Here is a 26,529-nt window from a genome sequence, read left to right on the forward strand (position 1 = left end):
CTACTTTGTTCGTCCTTCGACCCCAAAAAATTTTACGGTCCACTCAAATTGAATATAAAGGAAATAGCTGGATCCTCTGAACAATTCACTTTCTATTGCAACTTTTTTCGTCCTTAAGCCCCAAAACATTTTTCAGGTTCAGTCAAACTGAATATAAAAGAGAATGGCAAGATCCTACGAATAATTCACTTTTTATTGCTATTTTTTTTTCGTCCATAGACCTGAAAATACTTAAAGGTCAACACAAATTGAACATAAAAAGAAATGGCTGGATTCAGTGAATATTTCACTTTTAATAGCTACTTTTTTGTCCTTAGACACCAGAAAATTTTAACGTGCACTAAAACTGAATATAATAGGAAATGTCTGGATCCTGAGAATATTTTTTTTGTTGCTACTTTGATCGTCCTTCGACCCCAAAATATTTTACGGTCCACTTAATATGAATAAAAAGGAAATAGCTGGATCCTGTGAATAATTCACTTTTTATTACAATTTTTTTCGTCCATAGACCTGAAAAAACTTTGAGGTCAACTCAAATTGAATATGAAAGGAAATAGCTGGATCCTGTGAACAATTCACTTTCTATTGCAACTTTTTTCGTCCTTGAGCCCCAAAATATTTTCCAGGTTCAGTCAAACTGATTATAAAAGAGAATGGCAAGATCCTACGAATAATTCACTTTTTATTGCTATTTTTTTTCGTCCATAGACCTGAAAATACTTAAAGGTCAACACAAATTGAACATAAAAATAAATGGCTGGATTCAGTGAATATTTCACTTTTTATAGCTACTTTTTTGTCCTTAGACACCAGAAAATTTTAACGTGCACTAAAACTGAATATAATAGGAAATGTCTGGATCCTGAGAAAATTTTTTTTGTTGCTACTTTGATCGTCCTTCGACCCGAAAATATTTTACGGTCCACTTAATATGAATAAAAAGGAAATAGCTGGATCCTGTGAATAATTCATTTTTTATTGCAATTTTTTTCGTCCATAGACCTGAAAATACTTTAAGGTCAACTCAAATTGAACAGAAAAGGAAATGGCTGGATCCAGTGAATAATTCACTTTTTATTGCTACTTTTTTTGTCTTTAGACCCCAAAATAATTTTTAGGGCCACTCAAATTGAATAAAAGAAAATGGCTAGATCCTGTGAATAATTCACTTTTTATTGCTAATTTTTTCGTCCATAGACCCCAAATTATTTTAAGGTCAACTCAAATTGAATATAAAAGGAAAAAGCTGGATCCTGTGAATAATCCTTTTTTATTGCTACTTTTTTCGTCCACTGAAACTGAAAATAAAAGGAAATGGCTGGATCCTGAGAATATTTTACTTCTTATCGCTTTTTTTTCGTCCATAGACCCCAAAAACTCTTGGGCCAACTACTGGATATCCTACCATAGGAGCAGAAAATATATTTCAAAATTTGCTACTGATTTTCTGCATACAACGCTAAGCGGAGCTTCGCGCCCCGTGAGACACATGAAAATCTTAGCAGGTCAAGTTAGCCGGCAAAAATTTGACGACAGTCACGAAGTTGAAAAGAAGCCGAAAACCAAATCTATCAAAAATTTCACATCACGATTTCTGACGATTTAAATTATTAATTGGAAGAAAAAATGACAAGGCAACTGCGAGCTTTAATTTAGATTTCAAACAAAATTCAATGAGCAGTGATAAAGCCGACAAGGTTAGTGAAGACGCTCTTGAGACGATAAACGCTACTGTATAAACTGGGCGAAAAAACCTGGGCATTTTTTAAATTTCAATTTTTCACGTGACCATTAGCCATGAAAAAATAATAATTTGTTTCCTCAAGCAACATAATAGGAAGCCAATATGTCAATATATTATATGCCCTTATCTTTTAGACCAAATAAATTTTTCAAGAGACTGCAAAGTACGCAAAAAACTAAGCAATCTTGCAGGTGGTAAAAGAATAAAACGAGTATTTAACATAAAACAATACGCTAAAAATTTGTCTGTTGGCGTAGAAAGGTCTATTACTAGTCCACCTTTTATAGCAGCTGAGTCTTGTTCATAAAGTTATCAACGGGAGAGTGTCTAGTACCCGTTTGCAATACCCTGCTAGTCGCAAGGACAGAAACGTACCTTCTAAAGTTGACATATCATTTTCCGCGAAGTTCAATCCATTGGCTTCTGTTAGCACATCGCCCACCTCCAGCTAAAAAGATTTTTTTTACACATTCGAGCAAAACAGTTTCTGAGAAAAAAAGAACTACGTGCATCCTTATGAGCATTTCAATTTTTTCATTTGATAATTATCCAGAGTCGACTAAATTTCGGACAACTTGGATTTGAAATTAGTATGAACTATACACAAACAGCATCGGCGGAGAAAAAAAACAATCCAAACGTCACTCCAAGTTAACTGAAATCTTAAACTACTTGATTTTTCATAAACACCAAGACAAAACAGCCGTCTGACATTTAAAAAACACGGCCAACAGACAGTTGAAAAAGAGTAAATGAACACAAGCAAGCAGAAAAAAACCCGACTTTACGAAAAAAAAACTTCAAATTTCGAAAATCAAAGTAAAAATATATGGCCTTGAAGCTCTTTGAATTTCAAGAACAATTTATGATTCAAACTTTTTTGATGAAATTAGCTCAACTCGATAAAACTGGGTCAATCGGTTAAGTTTTTATTCCGCTGGAAAAATTGAAAATTAAAATCCAAGTTAGCAATCAGAAGTCGATAACGTTTTCGTGAACTTTACACTTTTGCTGTTCGATACTGGAGCTTGCCTTCCTTTTAACACTGTAAATGCACTGAACTTAAAAAGAAATCACAAGTAAAACCGCAAAAAATCAAATGGAGCGTGAACAAATTTTTTTCCTGAAAAAAAAACAATCAGCAAGACCTATTACTTTTAACATCGCGAAAAATCAGATTTGAGCGTCAACACGCTCGAAGAGTTTTTGATGTATTAAAACAACGAAAAAATCATCACAACTTATATAAGAGTCTTAACTACGTTCATCGACTCATTTTCAGCGAATGAAACCAAGCAAATAATTCTATTATCTCGGCAACTTTCAAGTTTCGTAGAACAAATTACAACGCCTTGAATCTCTTTCGATTTCAAGACCTTGACGACTCACATTTTGTAATGGTCAAACCCAATTAAAAAAAACTGATCAACATTTTCAAAAAAGCTGAGAGATTTTAGTTAAGTCCACTACTAAAATTGATAGAGGACATTTTTTCCAATATTTGCATATTCGTAATTTGAGAGCCTTTCATAATTGAAACAAACGAAAACGAAAAAGATACACAGAGGCAAAGCTGAGCTTAATTTCAAGGACCATTTAGACTATTCCGCTTAAAACTTTTAAAAAATGCTTATATCGACTGCGGGAAATGATCTCAGCTATCCTCTATGAAAATATAATTTCTTGGTTTCTAGCGCTCTCTCCAGTTTATTCGGGGTCTCAGAAGGCGTTTTCACCGTTTGCGGTAGATTTTGCAACAGTGCGTAAGTGTAAGAGACAGTCGACGAGTTTAAGTTATTCCACATCGTAGTCCTATCCACTATGTCTCTTATTCTTACAAAAGAGGTTGTTGCAACATTTTTTCACAAAAGAACCTCCTGGATCAACTATTTTTACGACTGTTGCAATGGTTAACTATTTATTTTTGCAAAAAAAACTATTGCAATACCCTTTTTTTGAACAGGCAGTATTGCAATACCCAAATGCAAGCTAAAAATATATTGTATCTATTTGGACCCAGCCCTGGTGAAAACTGACCTTTTATCATCCGGAAAAAAACTGGTAAGTACTTGAAACCAAGCAATCATACTTTCATGGAGGGTAATTGAGATCATTTCCTCACGGTGGACACAAGAATTTTCTTGAAAATTGAAGCAAAGGTAAGCCAAAATTGTCCTTGAATTAAGGCATTTTTGTGACAAAAATCTAAATTTTAACTTAATTTTGACCATAAGATTAATTTTTGCCCCTCTAATACTCTGACTGCGAAGCTTTGGAATATCGGGCCCACTTTTAAAAGTATGTGCCAACAAACTGGTCTTTGAAAAAATTGTTTTTGAAAGTAACTACCTGAAATTTATTTCAATTTTGTTCATCACAACTGTTCTTCCATTAAAGCATTTTTGCTAGTAAAAAATCTGATTTTTAATTTGATTTTGTCCATTTGCTCGATTTTTTTATAGGTCGACCAGAATGATTTTCCGAGCTCTCCCATAGCACTAAAAAGACCCTGTTTTGGCCAAACTTTCTGCAGCGCAGGAAAATTTTTTGAAGAAACAGCCCTCAAGAGGCGTTTTTAGGCACTTTTTGGACAACTTTGACCAAAAAATTGCGTTTTTTCGGCGCGCACGCTCTCAAAATAAGTATATGTTGGCGCCAAAGGTGTCTTAGGAAAAATTTAAGGGTCCGTCGCCAACAATGGATAGTTTAATATAGTACAAAGGGGGGACGGATCTTCAATAACAGGGGGTACAGGCTCCAAAAAGTCAGCCTGAGATTCCAATGCTTCGCAATCAGAGGATTGGATGAACAAAGTTTATATGATGGACAATGTCCATCATATTAACTTTTGTCTATCCAATCCTCTGACTGCAAAGCTTTGGAATCTACGGCTGACTTTTAGCAGCCTGTACCCCTGATATTGAGGATCCGTTATAAACCTTTTTACGGAACCTCATAATTGACTTACCTGACCACATCTATAAGCGATTGAGCCTCTTTTAATCTCTGAAATTACGACAGGAAGAGCCGAATTGAAACCACCGAAAACAGAAAAACCGAAAGGCTCCCTCTTCTGAGACTTGCAGAGAACAATTCTGAATTCGTCATTTCTTTCAGACGAGAAAACTGAAATCATGATCACAGCAACGCCCAGTCATTGGCCATAACTGAAAGCGCGTAATTATTTTTAAAAATTGAAGTTACTTGATTTAATTCTTAACACAGATCGAAAGACGCAAAATCTAAACGGCGTAAAAAATGGAGTATCGTGCAGATAAATGTGCAAAGCCTTGACTGATTCGACCGCCTTCAAACTAACTTAGAAGAATTTTTAGTTAATGATTTTTTGACAGACTGAAAACGGAATTGGAGGCCCGGTGCCCAGGGACTGTTGTATACTGTGACAGACTATTAAACGCATAATTTTAGCTGCTGTCATGCCCTGAACAAATTAATTTACTCCGATTTTGTTTAGTTGTAACATTCGCCCGGAAGTACATATCGACGGAAAATAAAGCTAGGTCCTGAGACGACTGGCCAACGTCTAAACAGAGCTTTACATGCTTTTAACAGTCTCTACCAAAGCCAGTTCTTTTGGTGGTCTTTCCAACATCGGGTCGACAAAAACGTTACTGTTCTCCGGCTTCGACCAGAACGCTCAAATTAACTTAATTACATGCAAAATAGTGAGCTCATGGCTAGGTCTCAGTATCCCCAGGTCACTCCTAAAATCAGGGCTACTACTACTTATTATATTACTATTGTTTTTGTTCAGTAGATAAAAATCATCATCTCCATCGAAGATGGATCAACCCTTTCCCCCAACTCCTAGCTTCTCATCCTTGCAAAATGAATTCAGATGTTCATTAAATTCAATTCAGGACATAACAGGGAAGCTAAAATTTTAAATAAAAAGATATGAGTTCCAGTCCCGAGACCCCTCCGGATTCTTGAATCCGGGGAAATAAGACTCTTATTCTCCTTCCGGAAGGCTGGTTTTCCACCCTTCACCGTTGTTCGCAACGGCCTTGCAACTATTGTAGCGGCACAATAGTTGCAACTCGGAGCGGTCACTGCTCTTTCTGCTTTTTTTCTGATTCCGATTCTCAATTTCTCCGTTGTTGTCGTCGTCGCAACTTTCGTTGTTGTTTTTTTCTTTTGGTTTTTTTCTAAAATGGCCGTTTTTGACGTTTCTCGGAATTATTACATCATCATTTCGAATTTTTAAATTTTAGGAATTTCCGAATCCTTCAGCCTTCATGATTTGTCCAATCGTCTGAATAACGCTCTTATTCCTTCAAAATCGCCAATTCGGAAGGTTCGCTGCTAAAAACTCGAAACAGCTGAATCTGCATTTTTGTCCATTCTGGTCGAATGTCACATACTCCCCGGACAGCCCGGTCAATGTCCCCATCGAATCTCGCAATAATCGTAAATATGGTGCAGTGTCATTGAACAGAATTTACAAAATGCAAGAAATTACTTTTACCCGCGTCATATCGACTCACTGCAGAAAATAAATGGCATCATACTACATTGCTATAGCCTTCTAAATTTATTCACTAATCTGCATTCTGAGGATATTACTTAAGATAAAACATTTTTTCTGACTTCCAACGTCATTGCCTTGATTTAAAATTTTTTCTCCTAGGTTTTAAAAGGTGTTAGTTTGCAGGACAGTCCTGCGAACCAACAAGCCAAAATTATCCTACTATGCTTTGTGACATTCGACCAGAATGTGCCAAAATGCAATCTCTGCAGAATTTGAAATTTTAGCAGCGAGCCTTCCGAATTAGTGATTATTGAGAATTAAGAACGTTATTTGAACGATGGGACAAAACGTGAAGGTTAAAGGATTCGGGAATTGTTAATTTTTAAATTTTCGAAGTGGTTACGTAACATTTCTGAGAAACGTCAGAAACGGCCATTTTGGCAAAAAGGTCGAAGAAAAACAGAACAACATTAGTGGCGCGGACAATAAGTACAAAAACTGTGAGAAAAAACAATAGCAGATTGCAGGAATAGCAGTGAACACTCCGAGTTGCATTTATTGTGTCGCTTCAATAGTTGCAAGGCTGTTGCAGACAACGGTGAAGGGTGGAGGACAGCCTTCCGGATTAAGAAGAAGTCAAGATTAGCGAGCTTGATTCAGTGGATTCAAGAATCCGGAAGGGTTTCGGAACTGAGACTTTTATTCTTTTATATAGACTTTTAGCTTCTTGTCATGTCCTGATCTGAATTTAATTAACAACTGGATTCATTTTGATAAGGATGAGAAGCTAGGAGTTGGGGGAAAAGGGTTGATCCATCTTCGATGGAGATGATGATTTTTATCTACTGAACAAAAACAATAGTAATATAATAAGTAGTAGCCCCGTTTTTAGGAGTGACCTCGTGGTCTGGGGATACTGAGACCCAGCCATGAGCTCACTATTCCTGCATGTAATTAAGTTAATTTGAGTGTTTTGACCGAAGCCGAAAGCAGTAACGTTTTGTCGACCCGATGTTAGAAAAGACCACCGAAAAGTACTGGCTTGGTAGAGACGGTGAAAAGCATGCAAAGCTCTGTTTAGACGTTAGCCAGTCGTCTTAAGACTTAGTTTTGTTTTCCGTCGATATGTATCTTCCGGGCGAATGTTACATACATGTTTTTATGGCGCTCCTGGGTGTTATTCTTTTTAACATCATGACCGGCAGAACCGTTAACGAGCACTCCGGGCCGTGCGGATGCTCACATTAACGCCCTTATTAGGCCTAAACCGCCGGGGCGGAGGGGTGGTTCGGAGCGCGGAAGCCCTCCGGATTACCGTGAATAGCTTTTTAGCTTAGTTAAGACCGAAAATTCACGAACCAGGAAGGGTGGGGGGGGGATCGGCCATTCCCTCGTTCCCTGAGAGGTTTGTGACCAAAAACACTTAACGATATATATAAAACCAAATAAAAAGTAGTATAGTACCCAAGAAAAACAAAAAACACAAAAAATAACCAAAAAAAAAACCAAAAACAGTAAAAAAAGTTTTAAAAAAATCAGTAGAAATCATCCCCCCAGACAAGATGTGATCCGACCCCCCCGTTGTTGTTGATAGATATATTGTTGTTACAGGCATTTATATCAGTCAGGATCGTTACGATCATTTTTGTAGCCTGTTTGTGAGGCTTGTACTGTAGGGTTATTTGAGCATTTAAGCACGTTAATGATAAATTGCGCTCAATCCGGAAGGGTCAGCTGATTTGCGCTCAGTTCGGAAGGGTCTTGGGAGAAAACTGATCCGGCAAGCAGTACAAGGAGCAACAAGAAGAGGCTCAACGACAACAACAATCGACTGTTGGGTATCGTTACCAAGTTTTGTATCCCTTTTGGTACAAAAATTAAAATTTTAAGCTGTGGGGTGCTCGACAGTGCTGCACTGTAGTGACCCTTCACCGAACTGCGAATATCCGAGTTAAGCACCATAATTCGGATATTAAACAAACCCGGAGGGGTATAGTATTACTAATATTATTACTTATATAGCCTATATTAATAGTCTTATATCGTTTTTCAGTGAAAAACACAGAAAGTAGACCGGTTTTTAGGGTCAAAATAGCGATATTTTGATCCCCCCACAAGTCGCGATTTTTGAGATATCGATATTTTTTGAAACGGAAAAAAGCGCTAAATTAGTGTTTTACATTGCAACTGCACTACTACAATAGATAGAACCGGTTAAGTTTAGTTCGGAAGTGGTTGGAACTATTTGGGAACCAAAAACCGAATTTTCGTGATTTTTGAGAAACCGAAACACTAAAAATTCAGAAAATTTTTTGAAATTTTTGAGTTACAACAGTAAAAATAGTTGTTCGGACAACTTCCACTAGTGAATCTACAAGTTTTAAAACCCGCTACCCGAAAGCCTTCCCGGTTGCAGGGAAATCGAACTTAACGTGTTTGATTTGGTGGATTCATCAATCCGGAGGGGTACAGGTAGCATAGTTTTTTTGCAAATTTTTTCAACTAAAGCGTTTTAGATCGGGTCTTTTGCATTGAACTAGAAGAGTATAGGCCTTCCGAGCTCGGATCAATAATTTTTAGGTCGAAAGGACCAGATTTGCGGAAAAAGTTAGGCGGAACCTATAAGACAGAAAATTTTTGAGTTTAGAAAAAAGACGTTTTGGTTAATAACTTTGGAATTACTACGCATATCGAGTTGATCCTGGTACCAATAGATCAGAAATTAGCTGAGCTTACTGATAGGGACAAAAGTTTTTCGGAAAAGTAGGCGTGAAAATTTTTGAGATTGTTTTTAGCAAGTTCCTCAATTTGGAAGGGTACACCCTTCACGTTTTATAAATTTTTTTTAGAAAAGCCCTTATACCCCTACCAAAAGGTATTAGCGATTGAATAAAGTAACTTTAGGCTGTTCCAGACAAAAAGGGAAGGCTAGGGGTACAGCAAAACCTTGATCGAGCCGAAATTAGGCGAGTGATAGGACCCTTCACCGTTAGTGTGAATTGTCAAATAAGAGGCTTAACTTCAATCCGGAAGGGTCTAGGAAAGTAGAACATACCCTTCCTAGTTAATTGAAAAAGCAAAATTGCATCGGAGAACGTATCCGGAGGGGTATAGGTTGAAAGAAGGAAATCTCCGAAAAGCTACTTTTACAAAACCGGAGGGCTCCCAATCCGGAGGGGTCAAAATTTTTTCAAGTTAGGAGGGGTCCGAATCCGGAGGGGTCTTATAGTTGCTAATTCGGAAGGGTCCAAATCCGGAGGGGTCTTCTATTAACTAACTCAGAGGGGTCGCAATCCGGAGGGGTCTAGATTTTGTTAGTCCGGAAGGGTCCTATTTGTGCCAATCCGGAGGGGTTTTATTTTATTAAAGGACTTAGGTAGGCGAAAGAAAGACTAAAGTGAGAGGTATTAGGTTATTAGCACACAGGCTAGGTATCAGTGACTGCACTGGTAACTTGCCTTTCAATAAGAACCAGACCAAAACAAAACAGGTCCGAACTCGGATATTCGCGACACTAAGTCTATATTAAAAAGAGCGTGATTCATTGGTGTGGATTGTAACATAATACGTTTTGTGAAAAGTGACTGCCCTGAGGATTTTAGTAGGTCTAGCTCGGGCAGTCCGAAGGCAGATAGGTAACACAGTACTCGGTGGGTGCAATAGACGCCCACTTGAGAAAATTACTGCCTTCAAAGTTTTGTCTGTTTGGTGCAGCACCGAGCAGGGAAAGCTTTTTCTTTAAAAGACAAGTTCGACTATTGTACTGCGACCGACTAAAAGTACATTACACATACGTTTTTTCATAGAGATATTCATATTCTGTCATTATATAACTTTTTTTGTTTTTGATTTTAAATCAACATAAACTGTGCTTGATTGGGTAGTGAGTACACTATCTTTTAAATTGACTGATAACATCATATTGTGCTAGTTTTCAAATCTTACGACCGATAATCGGTTAGTGTGAATAAATTTTATACAAACTGTACTCTGATAACATACAGGGATTCGTGGTCACTATTTAATAGAATCTTGTGAAACTTATTGTGTTGTGTCATTTTTATTATTAATAAAACTATAAGGTCACTAGCAATCGAGTTAAGTGTATAGGCATCAAGAAGTGACAAATAGAGAATGAGTCTAGACAAGTCAAGGATACCATAAATAGGTAATAGCTCTAGGAAATTCATACCTGAGGAGCAAAGAAAAAAAATGACCGATCCTTTTGTGGATTGGATCAAACAGGCCCGGACCGACAAAGGGGAGACGGTTTCAGGCAGAATGGTTGAAACGAGAAGTCAGAAGACCTCAGAAGAGCAAAAAGAACTGTTAGAAGTGGAGGTCAAAACGGACCATGCCATGAACGACGACCAGGAAGTACAGGGACTGGAAGGGAGAGGCAGAAGGCTGGCGAGTGAGTCTACTCCGGTAGAACAAGGCCATGATTTTGCCACTTCCACCGGGACGTTGGATCGAGAGGAGATGTCGGAACTGTCCGACATCTCAACTGAAATAGCGGCAACGAGAAGATCTCCGACAGACAACACTATGATGGCAGGCGGAACTGGGAAACAAACAACGTCGTCATCGTTCTCAGAAAGAATGAAGAACACCTTCGGAAACATCTTTCCATTCACCATGGGAGGAGGCGCAGGAAACGAACGTGAATCCCAGGGGGAAGAGGATGAAGAGGAGCAAGATGACACTGCTGAAAAAATCTTCGAAATCTGGTTAAACCGTTTCGGATCAGGGGTGCAAGGGCACCAGGCGATGATGCGCTTCGAGAAACGGAAGCAACGAGAAGATGAAACGATAGACAAATTTCTCGATGATTTGGAAATGCTGAGAAGACGCAGCCAACCGGATGAGTCAAACCGAAGGATGAACCTGGCCGTAGCCTCAAAATTCATCGATGGTGTGAAGAATGATGAACTTGGCACGATGCTAGCAACGCATTACACACCACTATCAATCAATGCGCCAACACCGGAGGAGTTGAGGCTCAAGTCAAAAGAGTATCTTTTGTTGAAACCTCCTTCGAGATCTGGATACTACAAGAACAATTATGGCAATTTTAACAACGGACCAGCAAAACCAAGGGAACAATTGGTACAAACCGCGGGATGATATGGACAAGAGACGCTCTTGTGCCAATTGCAGTTCAACGGACCATCATGTGTCAGCATGCCCAGCTTACAAACAAGGCATGAAAGCTATAGGCTTTAGCCTCGAGGACGAAGATGCGTCAGAAGTGGACCATGAGGATTTCATGAGAGGAGTAATTGCGAAATTCGGCCCGAGGTGTTTCTTTTGCAACTTGGAAGGTCATTTTAAATCAGATTGTCCGCAATTCTGGGATGCAGTGGCAGACATCAAGCATCCAAGACATGAAGAAGCTTTGTCAGGAGTGAAAGCCAGCAAGGCTAGACTTTTGAGTGAAGCGGAGGCAGGCAGAAAGGATAAACCTCAAGAGCTGGCGGCAAAGAAAATGCAAGCGGTAACAGAGGAGACACGTGAGCCGGAACCAGCAACTGCGGCTGATGACTTCAAGATCGATTATAGGGCAGCCGCGAGGGATGCTCTGAATAGAGTACAGCAGGAATTGGTGACGAAAGAGATCGAACAAAAAGTGAAACTTGAACTGGAAAATGAGAAACTTCAGGAGCAACTGAATACCTTCGAAGCAACGGAGTTCGAAGAAACGAAAGCACCAAGCAGTTTGAACATGAAACTTAATGTGATCTCCGGTCAGAGTTTCGGCATGGTGCCGCAAGGAAGCAAGATCCAGTCGATAATCTCAGTGGCTGGACATTAGGTGATCAGAAATCTGAGTGAACCATCAGAGTTCACTTTGATGCATTTGGACACATATGCAGATTATCTGCGGCAGGTGGAGCCACGCACCGAGTCGAGAGCTGTGCGAGCACTACTAACGACGGGTGGCCCTCGCATGAAGAAACTTCATGGACGCTACCTAGAGGTCTATGGGCCGTATCAAGTAATGCTGAATGTGGATGGAATCAGCATCTACACCAGGACTTATGTAACAACAGATGATGACCAAATGGGGCAGATCTATTTGGGAGAAGAGGAACTCAAGGTCCGCAGGATAGGCCATGACGCCATGATGGAACAAGACGCAGTACACATTGGGTATGAAGCAGATGTGACCGCACATCTGCTCGACACCAACGGAACAAAACTCGGAGTGGTAGTGAGTGTGATGCCGTTAAAAACTTGGGAAAGAATGGGCTTCACGCGGGAAGATCTAATTCCAACGAATCTCCGACTGGCCGCCGCCAATCGAGGAGCTATCTACGTGGCCGGAAGAACACCAATAACGGTTCTCCACATGGGAGGACGGGATCTTTGGATGAGCTTCCTGGTGGTAGAGAATCTGGACGACGCCGACCAATTCATCTTGGGCAGAGATTTTGTCAGGAATTTTGACGTGATGATTGACTTGAACAACGGTCTGATACGGATTAGAAACCCGAACCGAAAGTATGTTAAGAGACCAATTAATAGGATAATAACAGACGAAAACAAGGTACCAATTTTTTTGGATAGAAAAGTAAAATTACAACCAGGACAAGCTGTGGTAGCAATTTTTAGAATGAGAAATTTGAATTCGTTAATTGATAGTAAACAGGTTTGCTTAGTACCGAATCCAAATAGTCAGAGTTCGGTGATTTTAGGCCGGAGCTTCTCGGTAACGCGAAACGGACTGTGTGTCAGTGTGTTGTTGAACACACTGGACACCACGGTTTCAATCCAGCGTGGAAAGAAGCTTGGCTACGCTTTGCCGATGAGGACCGACTATGAGGAGACACAAAACTTGAAGAAATATAGCGTGAAAGACTGTCCCTATCATGCAAATAAAGATAAAATTTTAAAGAGGATTAATGAATTAAAATCTATTCATAAATTGTTTTCAATGATATCCGAAACGGACGACGGCTTCTCACGCTGCTCGAATTTTCCGGAACGCCCCTCGTCATATGAACTAGAATCTGACAAACCGGTTTTGCCAGAGATAGAACATTTAAAAGGGAAAATAGGTGAGGGAGATTTCGAAAAATTGCGGGACCTCCTAAATCGGAACGCAGATGTATTTTCAAAAAATAAGGCGGATATCGGTTGCTGTAATTTCGTCGAACACGAAATCCAACTAGAAGAGGGCGCCGTTCCCCATAGGGAAGGCGCAAGGCGAATGACGCCACACAAATCGGAAGCGTGCCGAGCGGAAATAGAAATCTTGCTTGAATACGACATGATAGAACCCTCGAAATCGCCATGGGCTTGCGGGGTAGTAATGGCGAAAAAGAAAGGGGAGCAGCTTAGATTTTGTTGCGACTTTCGTTACTTGAACGCGGTAACGATAAAAGATGTGTACCCGATACCGCGAATAGACGAGAGCCTATCTAAGCTTGGTGATGCCAAGTTCTTCACCACATTGGACTTAGGTTCTGCCTTCTGGCAGGTCCCTCTGCAGAAGAAGGACAGAGAAAAAACCAGATTCGCGTGCGAATTGCGATTGTACCAGTGGAAGAGGATGCCCTTCGGCTTGTGCAATGCAACGGCCACTTTTCAAAGAGTGATGGCTCAAGCTTTGACGAGAGTGACCAAGAAGTACGGGAATCTCGTGATGTGTTACGTGGATGACGTAGTCATAGCGACACCGACCCTGGAAGACCACATTGATAGGCTCGATGAGGTCTTTGAATGCATGAAAAGAGCTGGATTGAAGTGCAAACCATCGAAATGTGAAATCCTTAGGGATTCGATTAAGTACCTAGGAAGAATGGTGGATAGGCATGGTGTGAGGCCGGACCCGGAAGCAGTGGAAGCAGTGTTGACATGGAAGGCCCCCAGAACGGACACACAGCTCCTGAGCTTCCTAGGGTTTGCCAATTACTACCGTGAATTCATAAAAGGATATGCGGACAAGGTGTATCCGATGCAGAAGCTGATGCGCAACAAGGGGAAAAAGTTCGAATGGAACGATGAGGCACAGGTTGCTTTCGAGAACATAAAGCGGGAACTGTGCGAAGCGCCAGTGCTGGGCATGCCTACAGAAGAGGGCATGTATGTCCTCGATACAGACGCATCGGTGATAGCCATCTCAGGAATCTTGCATCAAGAGCAAGAATGGAACGGAAGAACAGTTCTCCGTCCCATTGCATACGGCAGCAAGGTCTTGAGTGACACAGAGATGAAATATGGCGCACCAAAAGCAGAAATGTTTGCAGTAGTCACCTTCGTGGAAAAGTACCGTGCATACTTGGGGAGCGCTCCCTTCAAGTTACGCGTGGACAACAGAGCGTTATCCTGGTTGAAAACCTACTCGATGGATCAGAGTTATATTGGTAGATGGATAGTCAGATTGGATGGCTACCATATGATAATCGAACATAGGATGCGTGATAAACACCAGAATGCTGACAGCCTCAGCAAGAAAACTGAGTTTTATGAAAGATTGGAACAGAAGCAGGCCAATCAGGCGGAAATAAAGGAGGGATTCTCGTTTCTGGACAAAGAAACTTATGAAGCGCTTCCCTTAACGAGATGGTTGGACAAGTCTGGACATCCAATTCTAGGGCACCCTGAGTCACCTGTAGAGAAAGCAGCCGAGATAAAGATCCTATCCAAGGAGGACCCAGTCCCCTTGGATCTGTTGCTGCGCTCGAACCTGGTCCAGCAAGAACTCTCTCGCATGAACATATACAGCCTCTCATTATTGGATAAAACGGTGCAAGTCACACCGCAAGTGATGCGGATGCTGGGTGGATTATTAGAAAGAGAAGTGACCAGAGATGACCCCGAGTGGACAGCAGCAGTGGCATCGTTAACAGTTAGTGAGAAGGTGAAGATCATGCCGTCCAGACGACAGCACGAAGAGAACGAGAGGGATTGTAGGACGATAGTTCAGCAACTAGTATCCTCAATACCCCAAGAGATTTTAACCAGTACTTCTTACGGACAGAAAGAACAGGGGAGCAGCAAGCGAAAGAAAACCGTCACCTTCGTGGACCAGGATGAGGAAGGTAAAAAGGTAGAACAAAATATGCTGCAAGACTATTTGTCAGGGGAGACGAATGATGAAAAGAACCAGCGATCACCAGATCAACACCTGGGACAAGAAAATTTGTCCGGGGAGTCTGAGATAGACGAGAAAATTCCTGATGAGAAACAGGACCTAGAGAACAAGGTTTTGTCCGGGGAGTTCAGATGGATGCGAAGAAGGCACAGACATGATCTGGAGGAACGTGCAGTATCCAGCACAACCTCTTCGACGGATGATGATTCGCGAAACTCAGGAATGGACACCTATTCAGACAGGAACTCGAGTTCAGGATCAGAACTGTCAGAACTAGCGATACACACGCTACTAGTGGAAATTCGGGCAAGGGACCTGAACAGAGAGGTGTACCAGGATCCTGACAGCGATCGCTACCTAATACCAAGCGAAAGAGTCTTTGACAACGCAGCGGATGACTTGGAGACGATAGCGGTATCGAAACGTTCGATAAGCCGGTTGCCGCAGAAAGAGGTAGTCAGGACTGATCTTCAGCCGTTTAAACAAGAAACACAGCCGTTGGCGAAAATTTGGTGCGTTAAGATGGAAGAAGACACACACCAGCCCAACGAGCTGAATAGTCAGATGAGGGTCATGAAGACGTACTTAAAGGCGAGATACCGAGAAATGGTGGATCGAGAATGGTTCGCCGGATAAAGGGGACCTCGAGGAAGATAGTTATCGCATCCTGAGACAATACTTCATGCAGAAGGAAGGGAGGTTATATTTGAACAAAGACGGGATTGTGGCTTGTAAGAGAAGAGAAGAAGACAGAGTCCTATACAAGTATAACGCGATAGTGTTACCGCAACTCTATCAGACAGAACTATTTTTCAGGTCACATGATCAGATGGGCCATCAGGGGAACGACAAAGTATATCAGAGGATCCTGAAGCGCTTTGAGTGGCCTGGGATGAAAAAGGCATTCGAGAAATGGGTAACAGCATGTCTGTCATGCCAGCAGGTCAAGGATCCAAGGAAGTTGCGATTTCCTTTACAATCGATTGAGTCGTCTGAATTTAACGAGGTGGTGCAAATAGACGACCAAAAGATATGCATGACAGACAATGGTTATAATCAGGTGCTGGTCATGATAGATCATTTTACGAAGTATGCAGAGGCCGTGCCCATAACTGTCTCGGCGGAAGAGACATGCGACCACCTGATCAACACGTGGATAGCGAGACATGGTTGTCCGATGACGTTTCAATCGGATAATGGAACAGCTTTCGTAGGAGAGCTTACGAAAGAGCTTATGAGGCGCTCACAGGTCGCTCAGGCTCACTCCACGACATACCACCCTCAGACGAATGGCTTAGTGGAAAGACAGAATAGGACGTTAGTATCGATGCTGAGAGTATATTGTTCCAGGTACATGACCGATTGGGACAGATACCTTCCACAGGTGATGGGAGCATATAACAGCACGCAACACTCCACCACCGGAGTCAGTCCACACATGATGCTAACTGGGCACGAAAAGTCTTTACCATTAACCTTCTTCTACCCAGAGTATGAGGGAAAGAGAACGTCCCCACAGGTCTACGTGAGGGATGTGATCAGACGCCAACAGGAGTTGAACGATTTGTGTAGACGAAACACTCAGCAGGCACAGGCAAGGCAGAGGAAAAGATTCGACAAGAAAGCAGCTGGTGCAAAGGCTTACTCGGTGGGAGACTACGTATGGGTATTTCAGAACGTTATACCACCGAAAGAGACGAAAAAGCTCCTAAAAAAGTGGAGGGGACCCTTCATGATTACAGAGGTGCACCAGGAGGGACGCTTTTATAGACTGAGTACTGGCCGAGCCGCCCACTACGAGAACATCAAGCCACACAATCCATCGACAGAAGACTGGTGTATACCTGCAGACATGGAAGAAGGGGATTATCTAATGATGGATCCTGCTTGTGAGGTCAATGAAAAGGGCACCAGGGAGAAGAACGATGGAAACGAAGTCGTAGAGGAAGGTACGGATACACCGCTGGACCTGGATCCAAACGAGCAGATCGAAGCGGACGATGAAACATTACCCTACGCAGAGGAAGATTGGCAGGATCCCGAACAGATAGAGGTTCCCAAGAACTTGAAACCGGATCTTCCGCTCACGATACAGACTCGTCAGAAGGACGGGATGAGACCAAGAAAGAAATACAATCCTTACGGTGACGACTTTGTAGTAGATAGGAAAGATCTGAAGAAGATAGTGGAGGAAGTAGTGGGTCTGGAGGAAATAACTGTGTCACAAGACATTGACATAATCGATGATCACGACGATGAGTGGGTTGACGACTAGTCAAAACCCGAGGTAGAATTCGACGACGAGCAACAGCAATCATACGAACAAGACTTGACGAACCTGCGTGTCTTAGAGTGGCTGAATGAAACGACCTCGGATCCAGAGGAGACCAGCGTCACGATTCAAGACGTGGATCGTGGAAGCATGAGATACATCAAGACCGAACGAGATGATCCTTCCTGGGCTGCCCAGGAAGGACGACTACTCATTCCAGCTTCTAACTTCGACTTGATACCCGGGATGCGATCGACGGGGACGTCGATGGATATTTTTGTCCGGGGAGTGGGGGTAGGACTTACCCACACTGAAAACTTGATAATAAAAAATTTAAGAATAGCAAGAGAAACAGGAGACTTAGAAGCAGAGACAGGCGAAGAACCTAAGAAACCTGACATAGGCAGGGTAGTTGAGTCATATTTTAACTTACCAAATGAATATTCAAGTAACATAATACTAACAGACAGTGATTTCATACTCACAAACAGAACATGTGCGATAGAAATCACAGCAGACATGAGTTTTAGGACAGCGTTAGCGGCAGATTTTAAGAGAGAATACAAAAACGTGGAATTCCTTTGGAAGCAAAGACCAGGGATAGGGGGCGTAGCAGCCTTACCTCCGGCGGCGTCGCAGATACCGGGAAAATACTTATGCATCTTGGTGACGAGGGCGACGGAGAAGCAGCACGTGGACCCAGAGAACCTAGTCTTGTCCTTGACGAGGCTGAGGGACTTCCTTGTGGAAATGGACGTGAAGGAGCTCTCGCTTCCAGTGTACGATCCAAACAGAGGAAGACTGCATCCTCGGGAATTGTACGCGCTTGTACACGTGATATTCTCTGATACAAACATACAAGTATATCTACATAAGAAATATTACTTAAGTATAGGCTGAGTGATGTGCGAGAGAGCGTTAGGCCAAAGACTAAGTTGTATGAAAGATGTGTTATGTTATGTTATGTTATGTTATGTTGTGTTAGGTTATTATGTGTTAGGTTATTAAGATCATGGATAAGTAGGGGTTAGTGACCATGAACAACTGAATGACGATCTTAGGAATAGATCCAAAGTTTGGACTGTCCAATCTTAGGTCGATTTCCAAAATATTAGAGAGCAATTGATTTTAATAAATTTTAGGATAAATATCTTTTTATCTGAACTGTTTTTAAGCAAATTTTAATGATATATGTTAAGGTGAAACTGACGAGTGTGATATTTGTGACTTCTTTTCTAGATCCTGATTGATCATTTAATTACTCACTTGAGTCAAAATCTTGGAATCAAAACCGAATCAAACTTGAAAGAATAGAATGGATAACTTCAACTTGGATGAATTGATGGACCTGGCAGAGGCATATGTAGGACCGATGATAGATGCGATCTATCGTCGGCTGATCGATCGAGACTTCGCTCTGGAGGACCCAGAGGTAGTCATGTTGCTAACCGCCCTGATCAACATCTTGGGGCACGACAACCGTGGGGACCGCCCCACGGAAGTCCTGTTGATGGCAGCATATGGAGAAAGGGGAGTACTAGACCGCCCGAACATGAGTGTGATGAGGTGGAGAAACGGGAGTCTCAGGGAGTGACTTGGCGAATGAGCCTGGATTGGGAAGTTCTAGGACCTACCAACCTGGTGAGATGCCTATGCCCTCCAAACCCAAACCTGGGTTGACGAGGATGCATCGGGAGATGAACAGCGAGGCGACCTCGTCTGGTTCACCACTGAGAGCAGCTGTGCCACCAAAAAGGGCGAAAGTAGCACAGAAAGTTCAGACGAACCAAACCATGCAAGATCTGGATGAGATGAACGATGAACTGAAAAGTACGAAGAAGCAGCTGGACGAGATGACCAAAAGTATGCTCCAGATGGAGGAAGATCGGGACATGTGGAGAAAGTTGTTTGAAGATTGCAACAAAAAGCAAGGTCAAGAGATTGAGCGCTTGAGGCAGGACTACAAAGAGCAATCGGAGCAGATGGCGTTGACAACGGCCGTGGAGAAAGTGATACCTGCAAGGGATATTCCTCGTGGGCAGTCCCCGATGGAGCTCTTGACGCCTCGAGAAATGAGTCAAACAACGGAGACACGACTCCCAGTAGAGACAAATCGAGTAACGATCCCGGATCCTAGTGACACCTTGGGTGACCCCGTCGTGGAACAGACAGTGAGGCAGCTGATAGAGATAGCTGGACGACTGGTCGCTAACAAGAATGCGCCAGGTTCCGGGTTGACTGCACCCTATGGAACGATTGACGACACGGGCAGAGTGCGACTCTCCCAGACCGTGATCAGACAGGGGATAAGTGGCGTGAAACCACTCATGGGGAGCTCGAGAATCCCAGAGAGGAAAGTACGGAAGATGCCAGCGAAGAAAGTGTCTCGCATAATAGACGTGCAAAAGAATAATCAATTGAAATATAATTTCACGGGAGTTCCGGAGACAGATCCGAGGGCCTGCTTCAACCGAGCTACTTGGAGCCCGGCTGTAAACCTGCAGCAACCACCACTCGGGACATCTCATCTGATACTAGGAGACAGCTTGGTCAGAGTGCTGTCTAATTTGAGGACCTCGTGGGTCACCACGGTGATGGCCTTTGGAGGCGCGACGATAGCCCAATTATATCGGATGGTGGAACTGATGAATCCAGGGAGGATTCCCAATGTGATGATCTTAGTTGGGACGAATGACATCTCCAGACGTTCAGATGAGCAGGAAGCACTATGGGAGTCAATGATGGTGTGTTTGCTTAAGACCGTCTGGCAGAAATTCAATTGCGCGGTACTGACCGTTTGCACTGTGCCAATGAATACGAGAAGCCTGAAAGCATCAGGAAGAAGGCACAACGAGGGAGTCGTCAGGTGGAATAACATCCTGAGGAACCTCGCAAGTCGAAACGCCGGAAGAATGATCCTCATGGACATCAAACATGAGTTGAGAGCTATGGATCAGGCCAGACTGACCACGGACGGCATCCACTTCGACAGTATCGAAGGACAAGCTTGGTTGAATCGAGTGTTCCAAGAGCGGTTGGACGAGCTGGAGGCAGAACTCTTTGACACAGGAGTGCTGAAGGAGGAAGGAACAATGAGTGACGCGGTGATTACCACCTTTGTGCCTCCTAGCCTGGAAACACGCTTGGGTACGGTCCCGGCCGTCACGAACTACAGGCAACAAAGCTCCAGCGAACCAGGTCAACGGACCGACGTACAGGATCGATTGGGAGAGGCACCGATGAGGAGAACCATCCATCCTAGGAGAAGAATAGGACCTGTCAACCCAATCGAAGAGACAGCCGGCACGTCTAGATCAGACACTAGATCGGAGACGACAAGTAACAGTCGAGAGGAGAGACGTCCGAGCAGAGGCTCGTTGATGTGGTCAAGACCCATACCGTCTCCCTGGCATATATACAAAGACGAGCTAATGAAGCTGGATCTCCAGAGAGTAAGCTTCATCGAAGATGCGAGGAGGATGCTGAATGGAGCGACGCTATCCGTCAGCAGATTGTACTCGATAACCGGCGTAGACTGGTTGATAGCCGCTAGCATAAATTTCAGCTCCACGACGGCCTTGAGATTTGCTGACTTGGAGGGACTGCCCTCTAACAACATGATGGGACCAGTGAATGCGAGACCATTGCAAGATGTGAGGTTGAATCATGATGAGGGGAATCGTGAAGAGAGACCAGGAAGATTCCCGACGACGAGAGCGCCGATTGGACAACACGTGAAGATATTCAGGCAGCTGACGACACCCCCTGGTCATGTGAAGGAAAGAGTATACCCAAAACTAGTGAACCAAGATGGCGATGCCCAAAGATATGGCGGATTGACAGCGATAAAGAAAGATGAGACCATCTTCGCCGCCTACGACAAGGCAGAAATGAGGAAGGCCAAGATTATGGTAGTAGCGAATTCAGAGTTCATGTACAACTCCAAGTCTTTGTTTTGGCCGGACGTCATAATGTTGGCAGAGGTCGACTTAGACTTACTGCAATCGATATCTTTGGCTATAGGTGTGCAAAAGCAGACGGACATGAACCCAATTACGATTGTGTTTGCTGGCATCAATGACCATCTACACAGTAGAGGTTTTCTGAGCAGACTCAGATATCCTACAACAGCAGAAAACGCTGTATGGCCAGCGATAAAAGATATCCTTGAGTCGATGGGTGAAGTGGTGGACGCGACGAAGGAGGGGTCATTCAATAAAGTGACACTGAGAGTAGTATTCGCGTTGTCTCCGGGATATGCACATCTCCCGGATGGACTGAAATTTGTGTATGCGATTGTGGCCTTACTTTCGGAAGGAAAATATGATGTGATCATATCAGCCCCGAATCGCATGATAGAGATGGAGAACCTGAGGCCACTAAAGGCTGAACTGCCTGCAGTGTGGTCAGATATCTCAAACGCGATGAGAGGATTCAAGGACCATGCGCTACACATGTTAGTGTTGGACGAGGTGCTGGGGTTGGAACTGTCCAATTTCAGTCGACAACTCAAACTGAAACCGGGAATAGACGACGACCATCGAGTGATCGCGGCAATGTCCAACGACTTATAGGGTTAGGGTTAGGGTTAGGGTTAGGGTTAGGGTTAGGGTTAGGGTTAGGGTTAGGGTTAGGGTTAGGGTTAGGGTTAGGGTTAGGGTTAGGGTTAGGGTTAGGGTTAGGGTTAGGGTTAGGGTTAGGGTTAGGGTTAGGGTTAGGGTTAGGGTTAGGGTTAGGGTTAGGGTTAGGGTTAGGGTTAGGGTTAGGGTTAGGGTTAGGGTTAGGGTTAGGGTTAGGGTTAGGGTTAGGGTTAGGGTTAGGGTTAGGGTTAGGGTTAGGGTTAGGGTTAGGGTTAGGGTTAGGGTTAGGGTTAGGGTTAGGGTTAGGGTTAGGGTTAGGGTTAGGGTTAGGGTTAGGGTTAGGGTTAGGGTTAGGGTTAGGGTTAGGGTTAGGGTTAGGGTTAGGGTTAGGGTTAGGGTTAGGGTTAGGGTTAGGGTTAGGGTTAGGGTTAGGGTTAGGGTTAGGGTTAGGGTTAGGGTTAGGGTTAGGGTTAGGGTTAGGGTTAGGGTTAGGGTTAGGGTTAGGGTTAGGGTTAGGGTTAGGGTTAGGGTTAGGGTTAGGGTTAGGGTTAGGGTTAGGGTTAGGGTTAGGGTTAGGGTTAGGGTTAGGGTTAGGGTTAGGGTTAGGGTTAGGGTTAGGGTTAGGGTTAGGGTTAGGGTTAGGGTTAGGGTTAGGGTTAGGGTTAGGGTTAGGGTTAGGGTTAGGGTTAGGGTTAGGGTTAGGGTTAGGGTTAGGGTTAGGGTTAGGGTTAGGGTTAGGGTTAGGGTTAGGGTTAGGGTTAGGGTTAGGGTTAGGGTTAGGGTTAGGGTTAGGGTTAGGGTTAGGGTTAGGGTTAGGGTTAGGGTTAGGGTTAGGGTTAGGGTTAGGGTTAGGGTTAGGGTTAGGGTTAGGGTTAGGGTTAGGGTTAGGGTTAGGGTTAGGGTCCTACCCAAGTCGTTTTCTGAGTAGGGCCGTTTTCAAAAAACGACTTTGTGCGGGATTTTATATACTCAGAAAACGATCGCAGAAAACGACTCGGTCTGACTGTTCTCAGAAAACGACTTCAAAAAACGACTTAGGGTCAGACCCTAGTGTTAGGGTCAGAAAATGGCAGAGTTTTTTCAAAAAACGACTTGGGGTCAAAAAAACCAAAAAACAGCTAAATTGGTCAGAATATCATAGGAAAACCGGTAGAAGTTATGAAAATTGGTCTGAAACCCCAAAAAACGTCAAAAAACCCAGAGAAACGATCAAAAACACCAAAACCACCAAAAATACGAATAAAAACGTAAAACACGTAAATTGGTCAAAAATTAAGAGGAAAACTGCCAAAAGTATGAAAATTGGTCTGAAACACCAAATTGTACCAAAATACTCAGGGGAACCACCAAAACATCAAAAATACCAAAAATAGCGAAAACAAGTAAGGTCGTTATGAAAAATTAGGGAAATAACCAAAAATGGTCTCTAAATACAAAAAAAGCCCAAAAAACCAGAAAACTCAAAAAAACCGCTTATATCATTGAAAAAAAAGCTGAAAGCAATAAAAATTGGTCTGAAACCCCAGAAAACGTCAAAACCCTCAGAGAAACAGTCTAAAACACCAAAATCACCAAAAATACGAAAAAAAACGTGAAACCCGTAAATTGGTCAAAAATCATGAGAAAAACTGCTAAAAGTATGAAAATTGGTCTGAAACCCCAAAATGTAAGAAATTACTCAATGGAACCATCAAAAAATTTAAGAAACCGAGAATAACGAAAACAAATAAAGTCGTTATCAAAAAATATGGAAAAAACCAAAAACGGTCTCTAACACCAAAAAAAGCTGTCTCCAACACCAAAAAAAATCAAAAAACACAAAAAACCGCTTAAATCATGAAAAAAAACTGGAAGTTATGAACATTGTTTTTGTTTGCGCTTGAATATAGAACCATATATGTGTTTATCAGACAAGTCAGGGCCGGGAAGAGTCATTGAGCGTTTATTCAGACAATAACAACGTCGTTTCAAGAGGAAAGTTTTTTTGAAATGGCTCAAAAATCACCAAATTACCCGATTTCTTCCTGAAAACCCGTTTTTTGATCATTTTTTTCCCTCTGGGTCTCTACATAGGTCCTTTTTTGAGTTTATTGGTAATCTGAGACAAAGAGAGCCTCAGTGAGCTTCGTTGCAAACAAAAATATCAAAGTTATATAGGGAAAATTGTTTGTCTAAATCGAAGTTAGTATTCACTTTATAAAATAATAAAAAAACACAAGTGTAATGAACTTCGGTTAAAAATTTACTTTCTCCCATAAAACTTAAATTTTACTAACTGATACTAAGCAGAGTAATTTTGTGCCGACAGGGAATACTTTAAATACGAAATTATATGATGATTAAATTGCTCAGAACTTGGTAACTGGCTTTCTCCTTAAGCAACCTATTTTTGTGAACATTCTTTTTTCTTGAGCTTCAATATAGAAATATATATATCTATTTACCAGAGCTGCCAGGGCTGGAAAGTGTCGATGAGCGTATATTTGGACAATAAAAACGTCATTTCAAGAGGAAAGTTTTTTTGAAATGGCTCAAAAACCACCAAATTACTCGATTTCTTCCTAAAAAACCGTTTCTTGATCAATTTTTTTATCTCTGGGTCTCTATATAGGTTCTTTTTTGAGTTTATTGGTAATCTGAGACCAAAGTAGCCTCAATGAGCTTCGTTGCAGACAAAAATATCAAAGTTATATAGGGAAAATTGTTTTTCTAAATTGAAGTTGGTATTCACTTTATAAAATAATAAAAAAACACAAGTGTAATGAGCTTCGGTTAAATTTTTTTTTCTCCCATAAAACTTAATTTTTTTTGTCTGATACTAAGCATAGTAGTTTTGTGCCGACAGGGAATACTTTAAATACGAAATTATACGATGATTTAATTGCTCAGAACTTGGTAACTGGCTTTCTCCTTAAGCAATCTAATTTTGTGAACATTGTTTTTTCTTGAGCTTCAATATAGAACCATATATGTGTTTATCAGAGCTGTCAGGGCCGGAAAAAGTCCATGGGCGTACATTCGGACAATAAAAACGTCCTTTCAAGAGGAAAGTTTTTTTGAAATGGCTCAAAAACCACCAAATTACTCGTTTTCTTCCTGAAAACCCGTTTTCTGATCATTTTTTCCCATCTTTATCTCTATATAGGTCCTTTTTTGAGTTTATTGGTAATCTGAGACCATGATAGCGTCAATGCGCTTTGTTGCAGACAAAAATATCAAAGTTAAATAAGGAAAATTGTTTGTCTAAATCGAAGTTAGTATTCACTTCATAAAATATTAAAAAAGCTTAAGTGTAATGAACTTCGGTTAAAAAATTTTTTTCTCCAATAAAACTTAAATTTTACTGTCTGATACTAAGCATAGTATTTTTGTGCTGACAGGGAATACTTTAAATACGAAATTATACGATGATTTAATTGCTCAGAACTTGGTAACTGGCTTTCTCCTTAAGCAATCTAATTTTGTGAACATTGTTTTTTCTTGAGCTTCAATATAGAACCACATATGTGTTTATCAGAGCTGTCAGGGCCGGAAAAAGTCAATGGGCGTACATTCGGACAATAAAAACGTCATTTCAAGAGGAAAGTTTTTTTGAAATGGCTCTAAAACCACCAAACTACTCGATTTCTTCCTGAAAACCCGTTTTCTGATCATTTTTTCCCATCTGTATCTCTATATAGGTCCTTTTTTGAGTTTATTGGTAATCTGAGACCATGATAGCGTCAATGAGCTTTGTTGCAGACAAAAATATCAAAGTTAAATGAGGAAAATTGTTTGTCTAAATATAAGTTAGTATTCACTTTATAAAATATTAAAAAAAAAACAAGTGTAATGAACTTCGGTTAAAAAGTTTTTTTTCTCCAATAAAACTTAAATTTTACTGTCTGATACTAAGCATAGTATATTTGTGCCGACAGGGAATACTTTAAATACGAAATTATACGATGATTTAATTGCTCAGAACTTGGTAACTGGCTTTCTCCTTAAGCAATCTAATTTTGTGAACATTGTTTTTTCTTGAGCTTCAATATAGAACTATATATGTGTTTATCAGAGCTGTCAGGGCCGGAAAAAGTCAATGGGCGTACATTCGGACAATAAAACCGTCATTTCAAGAGGATAGTTTTTTGAAATGGCTCAAAAACCACCAAATTACTCGATTTCTTCCTGAAAACCCGTTTTCTGATCATTGTTTCCCATCTGTATCTCTATATAGGTCCTTTTTTGAGTTTATTGTTAATCTGAGACCATGATTGAGCTTTGTTGCAGACAAAAATATCAAAGTTATATAAGGAAAATTGTTTGACTAAATCGAAGTTAGTATTCACTTTAGAAAAT

At 41.7% G+C, this 26,529-nt stretch overlaps 1 protein-coding gene across 2 annotated transcripts in view; it reads right to left on the minus strand.

The window, feature by feature from the left end:
* The window catches only part of LOC134843682 (uncharacterized), a 55,106-nt gene extending 50,196 nt beyond the window's left edge, over positions 1-4,910 (minus strand). The window contains exons 1-2 of one of the 2 annotated variants that reach the window (XM_063859895.1): positions 4,716-4,910; positions 2,123-2,195 (exon numbers count right to left, since the gene is read on the minus strand). In XM_063859895.1, coding sequence (XP_063715965.1) covers positions 2,123-2,195; positions 4,716-4,883 — 241 coding nt within the window. In that variant the 5' untranslated portion in view covers positions 4,884-4,910. The remainder of the gene's footprint in view (positions 1-2,122; positions 2,196-4,715) is intronic. The other variant, XM_063859896.1, reaches the window with a different exon arrangement.
* Positions 4,911-26,529: the final 21,619 nt, after the last annotated feature.

The sequence above is a fragment of the Symsagittifera roscoffensis genome, chromosome 4 (assembly GCF_963678635.1).
Source record: "Symsagittifera roscoffensis chromosome 4, txSymRosc1.1, whole genome shotgun sequence".
NCBI classification, from domain to species: Eukaryota; Metazoa; Xenacoelomorpha; order Acoela; family Convolutidae; genus Symsagittifera; species Symsagittifera roscoffensis.